The sequence below is a fragment of the Rhipicephalus microplus genome, chromosome 10 (genome assembly GCF_043290135.1).
Source record: "Rhipicephalus microplus isolate Deutch F79 chromosome 10, USDA_Rmic, whole genome shotgun sequence".
NCBI lineage: Eukaryota > Metazoa > Arthropoda > Arachnida > Ixodida > Ixodidae > Rhipicephalus > Rhipicephalus microplus.
The window spans coordinates 46,477,098-46,494,214 of record NC_134709.1 but is presented as its reverse complement, the minus strand read 5'-3'; the positions used below and the strand labels follow the sequence as shown (position 1 = coordinate 46,494,214).

At 44.6% G+C, this 17,117-nt stretch overlaps 1 protein-coding gene across 1 annotated transcript; it reads left to right on the top strand.

Annotated features, from left to right (window-relative positions):
• Nucleotides 1-663: 663 nt before the first annotated feature.
• Nucleotides 664-16,270, top strand: LOC119180574 (uncharacterized). The gene is made up of 7 exons (XM_037431673.2): nucleotides 664-1,458; nucleotides 2,511-2,713; nucleotides 4,583-4,927; nucleotides 6,769-6,853; nucleotides 7,935-7,999; nucleotides 10,904-11,254; nucleotides 15,737-16,270. The coding sequence occupies exons 1-7, from the start codon at nucleotides 1,092-1,094 to the stop codon at nucleotides 15,902-15,904; spliced, it is 1,584 nt and encodes a 527-aa protein (XP_037287570.2). The 5' UTR covers nucleotides 664-1,091; the 3' UTR covers nucleotides 15,905-16,270.
• The last annotated feature ends 847 nt before the right edge of the window (nucleotides 16,271-17,117 follow it).

The window sequence follows — 17,117 nt, the reverse complement described above, 5'->3', positions numbered from 1 at the left end:
AACCTACGTAGAATTAAGGGTCTTTGTGCTCAGCCTTTGATATCAGCAATTTTGGCGTTTGCTAATTTCAGAGGCTATGCCTTGTATTGAAGGCGTTACCTGCTAAACGAGTGCGAAACGCCTGTCACCAATGGCGGCGTCACTTACAAAGGGTGAATTATAATTACGATTACGCCTTTTAAAAACTTTTTTAGAGTATTTTTGTTGCATATAGGCTCCAAAAACGAAGACTTATTTTAAGACAACCCTACTTAAGTGGCGCCACTACCGCAGTTCCAACGACGGCCGCTTCCCAAGTGACCGCTGATAATCCAGCAGGCAAGAAGATCTAGGAGGCTGTGCGTAACAGCGAGGCCGTTGTGTGCAAGGCTCTGTGCGCAAAAAGATAGCCTTTGAGATTTGTAATTGAGACTCAACAAAACTGCAATGTTAATTGCCTTGCTAAACCTGCAGCGTACAACACCATATCTATACTGAACTACTCAAACAAAACAATAAGTAACTAATGGCAAAAAGTAGAGGCGTTCTGCTAAGGCCACACAAAATATTGTAGGTTCTTTAGATACGAATCACTCGAAACCATGTATCGCCGGCCATGTCGTGACATCAAATGGCGGTCGTGTTGTTGTTTTCAACAAGAATTCAACGTCGCACTTTGTCCTGACGCACAGTCGCGAGTTTCGCGATCGTCAAAAATCCGTAAAAGCAAATTTTCTCGGCTTGGAGGTGATTGGGCCGAGCTTGGGTCCAGCTTGAAGGCCCCCAGCGCCCATGGCGTTACCGTGGTTGCGACTGCATCCTACTCGCCAGGTAGTAATGCGCGCGGCGCGCACTACGAGAGCTTTGCTCGCTCGTTCGTCGCGTCCGAGCTCTTAGTAGCGCGGTTCCACATCTCCCTTCTGCTTCTAAAACTCTCGAAGGAAATCTGAAAGCGTCGTCGGGGCGACAACATCGTACAACGAGGCTCAGTTTCCGCAAACTTGTTCAAATTGCTTGTGCAGGGCGACTAATAACTCTTCCCGGGTGACCGCTGTAGCCGTTTCGTCGTCAAATTTCTCCTCTAGTTGGGAAGCAAGAAAAAGAAAGAAAACATGGCTAGCGGCGGCATCTCAAGATCGGGTCGTGTTCGCAAGAAGTCGGCCAAGTTAATGGAAATGGAAGATTGGGACGCTTTCGACCTCAACGACGCACCTTCGAAAGCCAAGAAGAGACCGCGGTCGCCAGACCCGCTGTCCGAGCCGCCGGAGAAGAAAGTGGCGCCCATCAAGATCGCCAAGGCAGCGGCTTCCAAGGCGTCGGCGGTGAGCCCCGTCAAGGCGAGGGCCGTGGATGGGGTGATACACTTGAAGAACCTGCAGAACATCCAGGAGTCCGGCTACCTGAACGTTCCGACGGCCTCCAAGGCAGTTCCTGTGGCGCAGCACCAGCCCTTGTACGGTTCCGGCAATGTCGCTGACGGTACGACGGCGTCAGAGTTTCTTTTAAAGTGCGTAACACGAAATACTGGCTTGTTCTCCAACTACTGCCTCATGTCGCAATGTAAGCTAAATTGTGTATGAAACATCTGCCAGATACCCGCTTCGCACTAGAGAGGGCGCCACCACCTATGCAATCGTGCGATTGTCCGAGAGAATCGCTGGGTTTCCTGTGCTATGCCCTTCCTAAGGTTTGCACGGTGGTGGGTGGAGCTGCATTATGTGCATGATTTAGAACTACACGAAAACCCACTCGAGAATGACATTAGCGCTGGATTTTAAGAGGGTTTTAGAACAACACCGGGTGCATGTTAAAGAACCCCAGGTGGTCGAAATTTCCGGATCCCTCCACTACGGCATCTCTTGTTATGATATGGTGGTTTTGAGACATCAAACCCCACATATCAATCAACGTAATGTAGCCAATGCAAAAGCTCATAGTTATGCATTTACGAAATTTGCTTTGCAGGAAAGTTTCCAGTTCACTTTCCCAATATCGGTCACATGTAGTCAGCATCACCTGATTCAGCAGCAGTTTTGTTTTCCACTAACCACTGGAGATGATGCTGCTTCCAGTGTATGTACATTGGCAAGTGCATTGACAGGAGACTTAGATTTTGCCCTAATATAACAGGTTTGCTCCTGTTCAGTTTTGTTGTACTTTTTCTTCATTATCTCTTAAGTGTTCAGTGTTGGTCAGTCTCATTTGTGAGGCCTTCGTTATGTAATGTATTCTTTAGCTCTTTACTGTAAAAAAATGAGAAAAGAATTTAAGGATATTTAGATATCTTGTAACTCCGTAACATGCACTCGTTAAAGACGTTTCAGTAAGGAAAGAACTTCTAAAGAGATCTGGCCACTAGCACACTAAGAGAGAATGCTCATTTCCAAAGGGAATATTTTCTGGGAGCTGACTAGTACTTCCTGTCCAAAAGTAACCCTTAAACCACTCGTCCTCGTGAGACAGTGGAGGAGCATTTCTTTGACCTGCGTGATTATGACCCAGCCACTTCCTTTTCTTTCTTTTGCTGCCAGATTCATCGAGTTCGTCATCGGAGTCCAGCGAGACCAGCTCGGACGAGGAGTCGGATTCAGACGATTCCATGGAGTACGCTCGGCCGCTGCCACACATGCAGATGCAGCAGAAGGGCAAGAAGCCGACTTTCCAGATGCTTCCGCAGGCTAAGACGGTGGCAGCTGGTAATGCTGATTTCGAGACCAGTCAGCAAGCGAGACAAGTGAGTGGTGCTTGCTCGCTGTTGTTCCTTGCGTGTTTTGAAGACGCTCGTATTGTTCAAATGAATTGAATTTATATCTACCTGGGTTGCGGGAGGGTGATCAGGCAACGAAAGCCACTATGAGCACCTATGCTCAGGCCAGCTTCATAGCGGGCAAGTAAAACAGGTAGACACATTTCAATCTTGCAGGCACAAGCAGTTTCAGTTCAAACAGAAACATTACAGAGAGACACATTTTGTACCAGCATAACAAAATGTACAAGTGTATATTCTGAATTTGCTGGCTACGTTTGCAGTGTAGCCTCAATGCAGTCTATCTTGAGGTCTAACATTGTAAAAATATAAAACAACATATTTTTTTCCATAAAAGACAAAGGAAAGATGAGACACGAACGGCGCTGAATTTGCAACTGGTTTAATGAAAAAAACTACACTCACTTCTTTCCTCAAGGCGAGGGTGCATGCTCGTTGTCAATGATGAAAACTTCTTATCTATTACTCCATAAGAATGACCTGTTTCCTGGTGCGAACACATCTATGCAAGAAGTCTTCCTAGCCCCCACTTTGTTGAATGCTGTATATGGAATGGAATGTAGAGCTGCCACAGAAAGGATTGGGTGAAGATATGCCCCGCCGCGGTGGTCTAGTGGCTAAGGTACTCGGCTGCTGACCCGCAGGGCGCGGGTTCGAATCCCGGCTGCGGCGGCTGCATTTCCGATGGAGGCGGAAATGTTGTAGGCCCGTGTGTTCAGATTTGGGTGCACGTTAAAGAACCCCAGGTGGTCTAAATTTCCGGAGCCCTCCACTACGGCATCTCTCATAATCATATAGTGGTTTCGGGACGTTAAACCCCACATATTAATCAATTGGGTGAAGATACTTTAAAGGGCCACTCACCAGGTTTGACAATTTTGAGCTGACAAGGGCAATGCGTAGACGAGGCATTCATGATCACGTCTGCCTAATTTGAAACGCTACGCACCGCGGAAATGGGTCAAATTTCAGGATGAACGCTGCTCCCCCTCCCTTCTGCCAGCGCGTGCCCAGAGAATGAGGGCATGACGTGCGCGCATGAATGGCCTTACGTACACGGCAATGCAGCGACGTTGGTCCTCTATGTAGACGACTCTGCTCTGACGTTGCAAACAGTGGCACGTGACATCGCGAAAATTATTTAACACGGCATGTGTAGTTTATGTAATTTGTTGCTTGAAAAGATTAATAGAGCTCTAGGTAAATAATGAGATGCAATAAGGGAATGTGAGCGTCTTTTTTTCATTTTTCTCTTGTGCATTGCAACAAGATGCGAGTCTAATGTATCGGCATTTTGCATGGGTTCGTGTCCCCGTTGTCAGCGCATCGAGCAGACGACCGCCGTGGAACGCTCCTACGCGTTCGCACACTCATTGTTCTCATCTATTCTACCGCGTCTAAGCCAGTGTTTCCAAACCATCCCGCAGAAACAGGCAAAAGACCACAAAATAATGCTGGTCAACAAAGCAACGCCGCTCACGTGCTCGGGGATTGGACTTGTTTGGGCAAGTCATGCGCACGTGACCTCTTAGTCGGATGCCGGAGAGGGTGGGGAAAAGATTTCGCTTGCAAAGCTATGCGGAGGAACAGCAAGGGTTTCGAGCTCGCCTCCTTTCATCCTAGTGCCGTGCCACTTCAAAAAACCTGTTTTCTTCGCTCGTGATGAACCGATTCAAAAAATTTTTGTGGCAAAATGTTCCTCATTGGACACCCAACAGCTTCCACTGTCTAACTAAAATTTGGTATGGGGCTTGGTGAGTGGCCCTTTAATTGTTCGCTGTGTCAGTTTACTCAAGCTCGACCATGCTCACTTGCACTTGCTTTCTGTTGATGCAGCGAGCCATGCACCACATGGAGCCCAGAGCCGACATGATTAACGTCGAGGAAAGTGACGATGATGATGACGACGACGATGATGACGATGACGACGACGACGATGATGACACGCGCGACTCGCACTTGGTGATTGCAGAAGATGAGCGACGTCCACCACCGAAACGTGGTGGGGCGGCACCCGCAAGGAGCAAGCCAAGCGCTGCGCCCAAATCTAAGGCCAGCCGCCCCAGCAAGAAGACGACCAACGACGATCCAGAGTATGAGGAACCCGCTCCTAAAAAGAGCACCAAGAAAGCTGCCGCGCCTAAGGCACCAGCCGCATCCAAGAAGGCACCTCCCAAAGAGGTGGGCACATGTTTTTGCTTATCACACTTGCAGGAAGACACTGTGAGCAGGGGGTCTGGACGAATTGTTTTTGTTTCAGTTTTTTTCCATCGAAAAAAGTTCTGTTTCATTTGTGTGTTCTGGAATGAAAAAAAAAAGTTCTATTGTGAATTGTGACGGTTTTTATTCATACGAAAAACCTCGAGGTTCCAGGAGCTGTTGCACTCGCCCACTAAACTCGCTTGGATGGTGATCCCGAGGTGTGATCGATCTAGGGAACGTCCATTATTCGCGCTCAAGCTTCAATACGCACAGCTCGGTTCCTTACAAAAATGTGCGAGCTGCACAATAAATCTGCACAATAAGCCTCGAATCGGTTTGTTGGTGCAAGGAAGGTGAGTTAGGTCACATGTTGGTGAATAAACATTTTATATACCTTTGCTTTTAAATTTATTGAAAATAACAACAAGAAAAGCTCGACGTGAGAGGGAGGGTGGGTTGCCTCAGGCTAATATGCTTGAGAACCCCTGCCCTGAACAGTTACCCTTGAGCATGTTCATGAGCAATACGAAGGCTGGCGTTGCACGACCTCAGAATTTGTTGCACATTGGCAAAATTTCCCATGAACAGATAAAAATATTTTCGTTTCGCTCGAGAACAGGTTATGCATAGCTGTGTAGTTATGTTTTCTGTTACGATCAAAAAAATTTTTGTTTTTGGGTGTCGTTCCATTCCGACACTCTGAATGTGACAATCTTTTCCAAGTTCTGTGTTTATCAAGCACAGAATTCAGTGGCGTCATACCAGGTGACACCCGGCACCGGGGAGCGTAAAGAAGGTGCAGCCCCAAAGAAGGACTGGCCACATGTGTACTTGTAGGCAGCATTTTCCAATAACTGACGCTTTCTCGACCATGGTCTTGTCTGTGATGAGCCGTTTCTGGTATGGCGATCTGATCCTTTGTCGATGTCACTTGTCACTTCACATTGCACATTACATTGTTGCCTGGATATGAACGCAAGACTGTCCTTGTTGCTTGCAGCAACTGAAGCGTTGCGCTACTAAGCACGTGGATGGAAGTCCAATCAATTTGCAGCATGAAGGAAGGCAACAGTGTAAAGGCAGCATTGCACAACGGAACTTTTTCCAATAGGGCAAAGGCTCTTGAAGTTTTCTGTTTTCTCAAGTTACCAACTTGACAAAGCATCCGAAACTGTGTTCAGTATCAGGCACCTCTAACACGATTTTTTTAAAATGGTAAAGTACACGCACACGCATCTGTGCATGCTACTACAATTAACTTGTTCACTGCGCCATGGGTCATGGCCTGTGCTTCTCCTATGCTTCTGCGAGGTTACGAGTATGTGTCTGCTTGCTGATGTAATAACTTCATCAAACATGTACGAAGACATACGATTCTCGTTGTAAGATGTTATGAATAATCAGAAAATTTTTTTTTCCGGTGCCATGACCCTTCGGTGAGTCACGGTGTACCCGGAAGATATGCTGAGGGACCTGCCGGTGGGTCACTCCGCACATAAAACAAGAGCTTGAAAAAGCCTGCTGCAGCAAACATGTTATAATCTTGCTTGTTGTTAGCGGTTTTCTACTTGCATACCAGCAAGTATGGTTGTGTGAGCATGTTGGTTGTCAAAGAAACACCTAGTCACCTGTGGACACCATTGCCATTGCAGCTCTCAAGTTGAAGAACCGAAAACAGCTTGCAATCAGAACATCACTGTAAACATGCTGCAAACACTTTCTTCTTTAGCCCTGCACCCATGTGTGGCCGCCTGTTTCGTGAATTTCATTTTTTTCGGAGCTCTTCCTTATTCCCCCCCCTTTTTTTTTTTTTTTTGCAGAAAGCCAAACCAAGGCCCATGACAGCATACATGTTGTGGTGTCAAGAATACCGCCGCAAGATAGTCAGAGACAACCCGGACCTTGGTGGGCACACCGTTTTTACTGCACCCGCATGTTAGGCATACAGTGCCACTAACTTCTTGCACCAATCTATTGCATTCATTTAGTGGGTGTGGAACGTGTGCGGCACACATAATGGAGCATTGCATTGTTTCATTGAAGTAGTTGGCTGTACTGAGATGCATGGGTACCAAAAAGTTGTGTGTAGTTATTTAAAATAACTCATAATTAGGTATAACAAGTACAGAAAAGTATACTCATTAGTTATAGAGAAGTACTGTACATTGTTGATTATAAGTCAACGTTTTTTTGATGAAATGGCCTCCCAAAGTTCGGGGGTCGACCTATAATTGGAGTCGACCTATACGCGGGATCGTCAAGTAGACTTTTCTGAGAGGTCCGACGAACGATCGTCGTCCTCGGATTCACTGCTATTTGGTGAATTGATAATATTAGCCGCAGGATCCGCTATATCCCAATGCGCGCGCCGCTTTTGGAGCTGGACATTTTTACGATCTGCCGCGACGATCGTGTAACTACGGATTAGCTATGGTGGCTAAAGAAGGAGGCGTCAGCAACGGCGTATCGGAGATACGACATATTATGACGAGTATAATAAATTTTAAAACAATAAGTAACTTACAGGTTATCACTCGCATCCTGCCGAAACTACTACTCAAGGCTGCTTCAATTTCTTTTGAATGAAAAAAAATAAATGGCATTTGCATAGAACCCCTATTTCAATTCAAAAGAAATATTGTGCAGGTTAGTTGGGTCATGATAAATATTGCTCTTTTGTTTTACATTCATACATACCATTCGAATTCGATTCGAAATTATTTGATCAAAATCGCTATTCGCTTCGAATTCGTATCGAAACAAAAATTCTCTATTCGCACAAGCCTAATTTTATTCTTTGAGGTATTAGTACTCTAAACAAAAGACAGACTTCCACCTGGTAAAATAAGCCGATGCTGCATGAAATAGACATCATTTTCTTGTTCAACTGAAATGTGTTCAAAAGGCATAAATCTGAACTTGCACTCTGTAAAAACTGTAAACAGTGTATCACTGCTTACAATATGCGCCCTTGGGTATGTTTCAGACTTTGTCTCCATAAGCAAGAAGCTTGGTGAAGCCTGGAAGATGCTGCCAGAGAAAGAGAAAATCGTAAGCTATCGTTTCCACTTCGGATGTGGGGTGGGTTTGTCTCTGCAGTGGAATAATCGAAAGCTACCATCTTAATTTTCTTTCCATTTGATGTACGCCCGAACGTCGACGTTATCAACACGGATATAATGGAATGCGGCTTATAATGAAGTAAATTAGAAGTCTTGCAATGGATATAGTGTCTGGTGTATACATTTATAACGAACTTTTCGATATCACAAACTTATTTTGCTGCAATGTGCATTTTTGTTTTAATTATGTCTGAGTGTATTGATTACCTCCTTGCTCCTTCGACAGCTTTCTGTGTTTAAAGTAGTGGCGACACGAAATTCGTACACCTCTGGTTTTTGATGTTCATTAATCAGTGTCTACTTATTGATTAATTAGTGGCAAAAAACATGTATGCCCTTAATTTTGCAATTAGTGATGAAAGTCAGCTCGGAATTGCTTTCTCTTCTCTCGACAAATGACAGAACAAACTAAAAAATTCCTTGTTACCACCGTTATATCAGCAATTGACCTATTTGAGCATGGCGCGCTCGGTCGTTACTGGGCCTACTGCGGGAGGCCACTACATCGCGTGCGATCACACTGAAAAGCCACATATTCGAATAAGAAGTAAAAAAAAATAAAAAGAGAAAAGGTGTTCAGGGTCATTAGGTATGTGTGACGTTTTTCTTTTTGCGTGCCATTCTTCTCTGTGTAGCTTTCAGTGTTTTTTTGGGACGGGAGAAGACAGAACACTGTGGCAGCGTGCGACAAATTTTTGTAAGTGCACTTGTACTGGATGGATTCTTAAAGTTCTTGTGGTGGTGTAGTGGTGAGGCAATAAGCTCCTTTATTGAATCCATTCCCTGGCTACCTGAACAAGTGTTGCTGGGCCCCTTTGAAGTAACTTTGCGCAGCCTCCAGTATCGGAGGCACGGTAAGTTGCCTGCACCTTGATCACTGCCTCCATGATCGGTTCACGAGTGACAGAGATGATGTCATGTGGTTTCATGTTGCACGCATTCATGACATCTCAAATTGTGGCGATCTGTGATGCCCTAAAGAAGTTTGTCTTGCGTCACTTGCATTGGCACTGCCACTGCTAACGATCCAAGTCACATTTATTTATTTATTTAAATACCTTAAGAGCCCGGAGGGCATTACATAAGGAGGGATACATAGAAGAGGTTACTATAGCATCAGTAAAACAACATGTCAGGGAGTAATACTAGTAATCAAACAGACCGATAGCCCAAGCAACATTACTAATGACACAATAAGCAAAAAACACAGTAAGCACATTTGATAAAACACAGTAAACACATTTGATGTGACATCTAAGGCTTTCACGTTAATGGGGGATGCGGGGCTAAAAATGTTTTTTTTTTTGCATTTTTTTTTTTCAATTTGAGTTGTTCTAAATGATCCCCAAGTTTCGTTGTTATCTGTGTGGCACACAAGAATAAAAGGAATCCTTTTCACAAGAGGACGGTGCACATTTGCTGGTAAGAGCATCTTATAAGTGCTGCTTTCTAGAAGTGGCTACAAAGTGGGCAAGAAGCCAAACACAATGTGGATGCCCATGTTAGAATGCTTTTGTTTTTCATGCTTGACAGTAGGCTAGAGGACAAACAAATAAGCTAGAAAGGCACATTTTTAGTCAGGGCGAGCCACTGGCAAACTGGAATTGAAGCTGCAATCGGCAGCAACGTATCGCGTTACTACCTACAGCTGATTTCGTGCCAATGCCGAGTTAGTCCGGTTGTGTTTGTTTGCTACTGAGTTTATCTGTTCTTTCCCCTACGAGTTCATTTGGATCAGAAGGTGAACCAATTTCTGACACGCGTATGTGCGGAACATTCACACCTTGAAAGCTGCGAAAAAATGAAGACGACCAGATGCAGCTGTCACAAAACAGTGTCGTGTTTATGAGGAAGGCCGCACGTATGCAGCAAGTAACATTAAGTAACACCCAAACCTCATTAATAACGTGTTGCACCTTACACAAAATAAGTTTGTTATATGCAAAAATTCGTTATAAACATATAATTTTATCACTATGTCTATTGCAAGAGTACTCGTCATTCATTTCATTGTAACCAATGTTTCGTTATATCTAGGTTCATTATATCGAGGTTTGGGTGTATATAGATCGTCAAAATGAGCAGCTTGTGTTGTTTTTCATCTCATTTTTCTCAGTTTGAACATTTGGAAGGACTGAGCCTGTGAGAAAAGCTATCATTTCCAAACTGTGTCACCAATAGCTGCTTGAAAGGTTGTTTCTTGACTAAAATTTTGTCTGGAACAAGATTAGGTAACATAAGAAAAAAATTGATATGTCTGGTATGCTGCGACTAGGGAAAAAAATTATCTTTGCTTTTCATGTGACATCTTAAACAAATGTCTTGGAAAAAAAAACAAAAAAACAAGATGTGTCTCATCGTGCACTACAAATAATTTAGAAAGCTTCCGGTGATAAAAAATTAGGGCACTTTCATTATTTAAAAAAAAAATAGTTTTCTTTAGTTGGCAAATGTGATTTATCGTTATAAGAGCGATAGGTTATTTTTTTATATTCTTGCCAAGGTCCTGAAATTTAGAATACGTTCAGTAACTATTTGTGAAATTTTCATTAAAACTGCCACAGCAGTTCAAAAGTTGCATCTTCAAGCCTGGGCAGCTTCTTTAATGAAATGGCCTAGGTTGACCCTGGTGGTGCAATTGCACTGAAAGATACACAGAGATCTTTTGATGAATTTCGAGCAGCACTCACGACAGGGCGATGGGTGAAAAAAGCTTACAAGTCGCTGTCTGTCATCCTACTTACGAGTGCTGCACGAACTTCTTCGCACCAACCGGCTTGATCAGCTTACCCGCGTCTGCCCGTAAAACTCGCACTTATCATCATCATTCCAGGGATGGCGCCGCAAGGCCAAGGTTCCAGCCAGCAAAGGTTCAATGCTCATCAGTACGGGACGGCCTTCAAACACAACGGCGTCGACACCAGCCACGGCCAGCACTCCTTCCACAGCCCCTGCAGCCGCCCCCCACGGACGGACCTCGGCCGGAGCCACAAAAGTGGCCGCCGCTGCAGCAGCTGTGACGCCAGCTACGACACTGGTTTCGGCTCAGGAGGATGCCAGGGCTATGGCATCTACGGGTGAGGGCCCGCGGTCTCTCGGCATCGGCCCAGTTGACGTGGCCGCCCACCTGAAGCTCTTGGGCGAATCGCTGAGCACCATCGGGCAGCGACTGACTGAGCACGAGGTAAGCATTGCTTCTGTCTTACTTCATGCTTCCGAAGCTATTTCTTTTTTTTTTAAAGCCAAGCTACTTAAGGTCGAGGCTTAATCGTTGACGTTGCGCGCCGTAGCCGCCGCTGACGACGATCAAGAAAACAAGCGAATATCAGACCACAAGTTTTCTATCTGACATCATGGCACAGCACATATAAAGTGTCCACTATACGCCATGATAATGACGATGATCACTGACAACTGCCTTGTGCAGCAGGTGACGGCTTGATGAGCTCTACGGTGCATTTTGCACGACTGAAAACAACCGACAGCCACTAGGAAAATATGCCGTGACCTCGTCTTTCCCATTTCAAGCTATATCTGATAGCACAAAGCAGTATTAATGAATGCAAAAAGAAATTCACAACTCAGCACAACGCACCAGTTATGACCGATAAACACTGTAAATAACTCTGCACTGCTTGGCACTCATTTACATGCGAGAGTGGTCAATGTCGCGAGTGATTCACGGTAACACCGAGCGATCCCATTGCTTCACCCGCTCATCATCATTCGCTTCGTGAATATGCTGTGCTTTTTTTTGTTTTTTTTTTTTTTTTACAATGGACTCGTGTCATAGTCTTTAAGCTAGCTTTCCTCAGATCTAGCTAGCCCAACTAGTGGTGGCTAGTCACCTACAGCAAACATTGTGTTTAAGAGCAGTTTGATTGTGCCATAAGTTTGTGAAAGAATTGGTCTTTTTTTTTTTTTTGCCTTTGTGCATTCTAGTGAAGCGGTGGCGGTGTTTGTTGTTGGCGTACATGACTGTTAAAGAAAAAAAAAAAAAAGAAAACGACAAGCTATTCGAATGTCTGGGTCAAAGTAGTAAACAACAACAAAAAATGTGCTGTGAGCAGCAGTTACGGAGTGCCGTAGGATCCCGTCAGTCCTATGTTGGTGCCACGATTGGATAAATTTGCAAAAGAACAAAATTAAACATGCAATCGATTTGTCTGCTTTGATGGAAGTATCTTCAGGAACAACAAGAGGCAAAGAACTGGGCTTGTGCGAATATTCGAATGCTTCAAATATTAGAGTGAATTTTACTGTGCTATAATCCACATCTATTTGATATTATTTGGTTGAAAATATAGAAGTATTCAAAATGAACGAAAAAATGTAATTTAGTCCACTTGTAATCTTTTGTAAAAGTGATTTCACTGCAGTGAAGGGGTGCTAAACCGTAAAAACACCTGCTCAGAAGAAAATGCGCGCTGCCATGAGGCCCAACTTCGGGGTGAAAGGCTCCCTGAAACACTTTTTTAAGTAACCATGGAATTAATTCACTGGAAAAGTGTACTACCTCGCAAATTGAACGCTGCAAAAATTTCAAGAATCCGTTCAGTACGAGCGGAGTTACAAAGATTTGCCACACGCTGCAACCACATGCTCTCTTCTCTCGTCCCGACGAAAGCTCTGGAAGCTGAGCAGGGAGGAATGGTAGGGGCAAACAAAAAGCGTCACTTGCATCTTGTGACCTTAAGCATTTTTTCTTGTTTTTTTTTCTTCAAATACGCGACTTTTTCAGTGCGATCACGCGTGCACGCGTAGACAAGTGACGGCCTCTCGCGGCGGCCTGTGTAACAACCGAGCGCGCCATGTTCAAATCAGCCAATGGCTGATTACTGGGCTTATTTTCCGTGATTTGTCCAGAGAAGAGAAAGCTATTTTCAGCTGGCTTTGATAATTTATTGTGAATTCCAGGCTGCGTGCTGCGCTATATTATTTGGTTTATGTGTTGTCAGGAGCCTCTACTACCGATCGACAGCATTTTCTGACCACGCTCAAAAAGCGTTGCAGGGCCCCTTTAAATGAACATGTTGCTCTCACATCGATTCATTATTCCTTAAGTCTAAAAGCTTGTTATACAATATTATATGCTCTAAGTATAGTAAATTTCAAGCACTAACATATTTTACATGTTTTCACTTGCATTCTATAGGAAGTCAAATCCTGCTACTATTCAAAGTTGTTTCCGCTTCCTTTGACCCAAAAAGAATGACATTTGCACAGACCTTGTTTCAATTAAAAAAAAAACACATTGCGCTTAGTTTTTTCATGAAAAATATGCTAATTTCTCTTTATAATTTGTGATACATACTATTAAAATTTGATTCAAAATTATTCGACCAAAATTACTATTTGCTTCGGATTCCGAACCCAAAATTTACCATTCGCAAAAGCCTACAAAGAACGGCACTCCTACACCGCCAGTGGGGAGCAGCTCATCACAGCTGATGTCCGCTATAAAAGAGAGCTCCTCTCGGCCTGTGCGCCCACTCCTCGAATCCTCCCCTGCTCCCCACGTCACTACTTTCCCATTGGTTGACACTCCTCTGCTCCCCATGTCACTGCTTTCCCTTTGGTTGACACTCCTCTACTCTCCACGTCACTGCTTTCCCATTGGTTGACACTCCTCTTCTCCTCACGTCACTGCCTTCCCATTGGGCTGATGTTCTGCTGCGAACAAATTTTTCCTACTGTGGCGATGTTGATTTCAGGGACTAGCGGACGCTCTAAAAACTGCTGTTGGGCTCGAGCAACAGTGGCCGCTGTGCTCTTGGGGCAAAATTACTGTCACATGGAAGAGGTTTTTGAGTATGCCATGATCACTAACAACGTCATATGATGCCTGTGGATTTTGTGACTTGTCAGCATTTTCGGGCACCATATCGAAAGAGAGTAGAGCAAGCGACTTCGTCGGTGCAGATTACGACATAGCTGTCTCTGACTGCATCAGTGCCGATGCTGAGGTTGCCGGTGCTGTGGAAGTGTACCCACGTGGTCTTGCGAAAATGTCAATGCCATCACTAAGCAACCTTTTACCATACAACAGAGCTTGCGTCAATGTTCAGCGACAATCACCACTGTTGTGGTTGAAAATGCTGAATTTGTTTGTTCGGAAAGCTTCAATTATTTTGAGGGAAAATCATAAGTGCACCTTGGATTGTGTGCAGGTCCGAGCTATAGGCAGGTTTTTTACAATACAGTTAAACCCCTTTATAAAAGGCACACTCAAGGCAGCAATTCTTGTCTTATATACAAGAAGTCTCTTATGAGCAGGGTACCTCGTGTGCATTTTCCTATTCCCCGTATTTTACTGTATGCATACTGCTGCCTCTTATACCCATTTGTCTCTTATATCAGTGTCTCTTCTAAAAGGGTTCAACTGTACTGTGAAATGAGTCAGCAGCGTTCTCAGTTTTAAAGACGATAATTTTTCTTGGGGACCTTCGACGCAACGATTTTGGTCTGTCTGTCTGTACGCTTTGGTCTGTCTGTCTGTACGTCTGTTTGTCCACTCTTTACGGCATTGGGTACGTGGAACGGTTGACCTCATCCGCAGCGCCCACCTATGTTGCTCAAGGTTGAGCTTTCATGCTTGTGCAATTGTTAATTAAAAAGCGATTATAGTGCATGTCTGGGGCACCATAACAACATGTCTATATTCTGCATGTGTGTATTTTACTAGAAAAGGCATACATGAGTAATTCCAAGGACCGTAGCGTCTATCACGCTGCGCTGACCATGCAACACTTGCACGTAGAAGCGAGTGTTTCCAACGCTTTGCTAAGACGACACGGTGGTGGCACCTACCCGTCGCCTTGCATTCTACACCTTATCACCTCTGAGACGGGCGCACACACCGGTCTCAGAGCCACGCACTTTGTTTTCTGGGACAACTGCCAGATGGCGCTTATGTCTCACGTGTGACGTGACTTGATGTGCCCGTTCACCTCCGCTGTACGCTCGAGGCACTCTACCGCAGTGCCTCCAGAATACCATTCACCGATTTTCTTACGCAGAACATCAAATAAATGTCTTGTTCACTTTCTCCACACGCAATACTGTCGTCGTCTTTTTCTGCCTCTTGCTTCGTTCTATTGATTGAACCCTTCAACAACCAATTTTGCTTTTGCCTACGAGGTTGAATCGATGCACGCCGACTGCAGTCGCTCAACTCAATTTCTTGTGCCAAATTTTTGTACTCTTCATTGACGAGCATATGCTGTTTCTATTTCAACAAACGACAAATTCGGAAGGATAATAAAGTGAGCAGTACTTCAGCTATTTGTTTTATAGCTTTTGTCCCGCTTTTCACAATACATATATTATTCAGGAATGCATCTGCATTGTATAAACTCCAGTAAATATTGCTTTGTAGTAATGCGAGTGTGCGACCGGGGTGCAATGTTTTGTTTGATATGTTCTTGCAAACTGTTGTGATTTTATCTCTGTATAATCAGTTTGTGTTTCATGTGCACTTTTACTTTTATGAACGTTCACTTTTGTGCACTTTAAGCTACATCATCTCTTCCATTTGTGCTGCCAGGGCTTGTGTGCAAACTGTCGCTTCAGGCGGGAGGACCCCATCGGATGTTATCGCTTTGTGTCCTTTCTTCTTGAAGCACAACTTTGTACACTCGAATGAAAATCTGTTCAATTCTCACAGGGCCAGATAGCGGTGTCCGGAAGTCTCTCCGTGTTGCTCGACTCGACGCTTTGTGCCCTGGGTCCTCTCCTGTGTCTGACGGCCGTCGGAAAGGAGATGAACGGCTGCTCGAAAGAGACGCTCACCAGGATTCTCAACAATATCGCCTACGTCATGCCTGGCCTCTGAAACTGCTTCCCGTGCCAAAATGATATGGTTACCACCTCACTCCACAAAGTGGCACCTCCCTCTCACGTAACGCGATGTAGACTCTGCGTGGAGTCTGCAAGAGTGCGGACTTGTACGGGTCTCATTTGATCCAACCAAAACGGCCAAATTCTTGCAATAGAGCCGTAAAGCAAAGGGGCTCCTTCCTCTCATGCAATGTGATGAAGACTCTGTGTGAAGTCTTCGAGAGCGCGAACTTGTACGCGTCTTGTCTGACCCAACCAAGACCGCGTAATTCTCACAATAGAGTCGTAAAGCAAAGTGGCACCTCCCCCTCACACATTGTGATGTAGACCCTGTGTGAAGTCTGCAAGAACGCGAAATCGTGCACGTCTCATCCGACCCAACCAAGACGGCCAAATTCTCGCAATAGAGTCGTAAAACGGAAGTCGCCACATTGAGCTTGTGCGGTCATTCCCAGTGCACCAAGTTTCTACGCAACATTTGTGACTCCGTAAGATGTGTATCTCAGATTCGGCAGTGCTGGTACTGGGGGGCTCATTCATGTTGTCAAGGGCCAGTTCAGGCCCTTGGAATGCCCGAGAACCAAACTTTGCTTATGATCTACTTGGTGCGACGAGACTTATCGAAACATTCTAGTTTTTCTGTTGCCCCCAAATGCAGAACGAGGCTTACATGTCCATAGCATCTGCATCTGAATGAGTTCCGATTGCAAATTGAAATGTATGCTGAAATGAAAATTGAAAATGAAAGAATTGGAAATGTATGCTGCAGTAGGGTGAGAACACTGGCGCAATGCGCATACACAGCACTTTTATGAACTTCCTTTGTGCTCCGCACATGGGACAGCTTATGCAATGTCTTGTGTGTCGTAACGGGGCATTGCACATTTTTATTTTATTGCATGATACTTCAGCTTACAGAAAGTTTGATGTCCAGTTTTTATGTTATTACTGAACTGCTCACCTGGACGTAGTAAAATGGACTCATCATACCACTTCATGTTATTTCTTGATGTGCTGATGGCATCCTGTGATGTGAAATAAAGTGGGATAAAAGTGAATAATCAGAGACCATGACTGCCAAATTGTATTCAACTCGCTCCTTTGAAAACCATTTAATTAGAATGTTGACAATGCGCCATGTACATAGTGCTAGCTATCAAACTCCTCACATTTATTTTTCCTTAAAGGGACACTAAAGTGACACAATG

What these genes read in the sequence shown, in the direction of transcription:
- LOC119180574 (XM_037431673.2), top strand. Translation starts at nt 1,092, where the DNA reads ATGGCTAGCGGCGGCATCTCAAGATCGGGTCGTGTTCGCAAGAAGTCG. An exon ending in TTCCGGCAATGTCGCTGACG is followed by an intron (nt 1,459 to 2,510) that starts GTACGACGGCGT and finishes TTTTGCTGCCAG; the next exon opens with ATTCATCGAGTTCGTCATCG. An exon ending in TGCCAGAGAAAGAGAAAATC is followed by an intron (nt 8,000 to 10,903) that starts GTAAGCTATCGT and finishes TCATCATTCCAG; the next exon opens with GGATGGCGCCGCAAGGCCAA.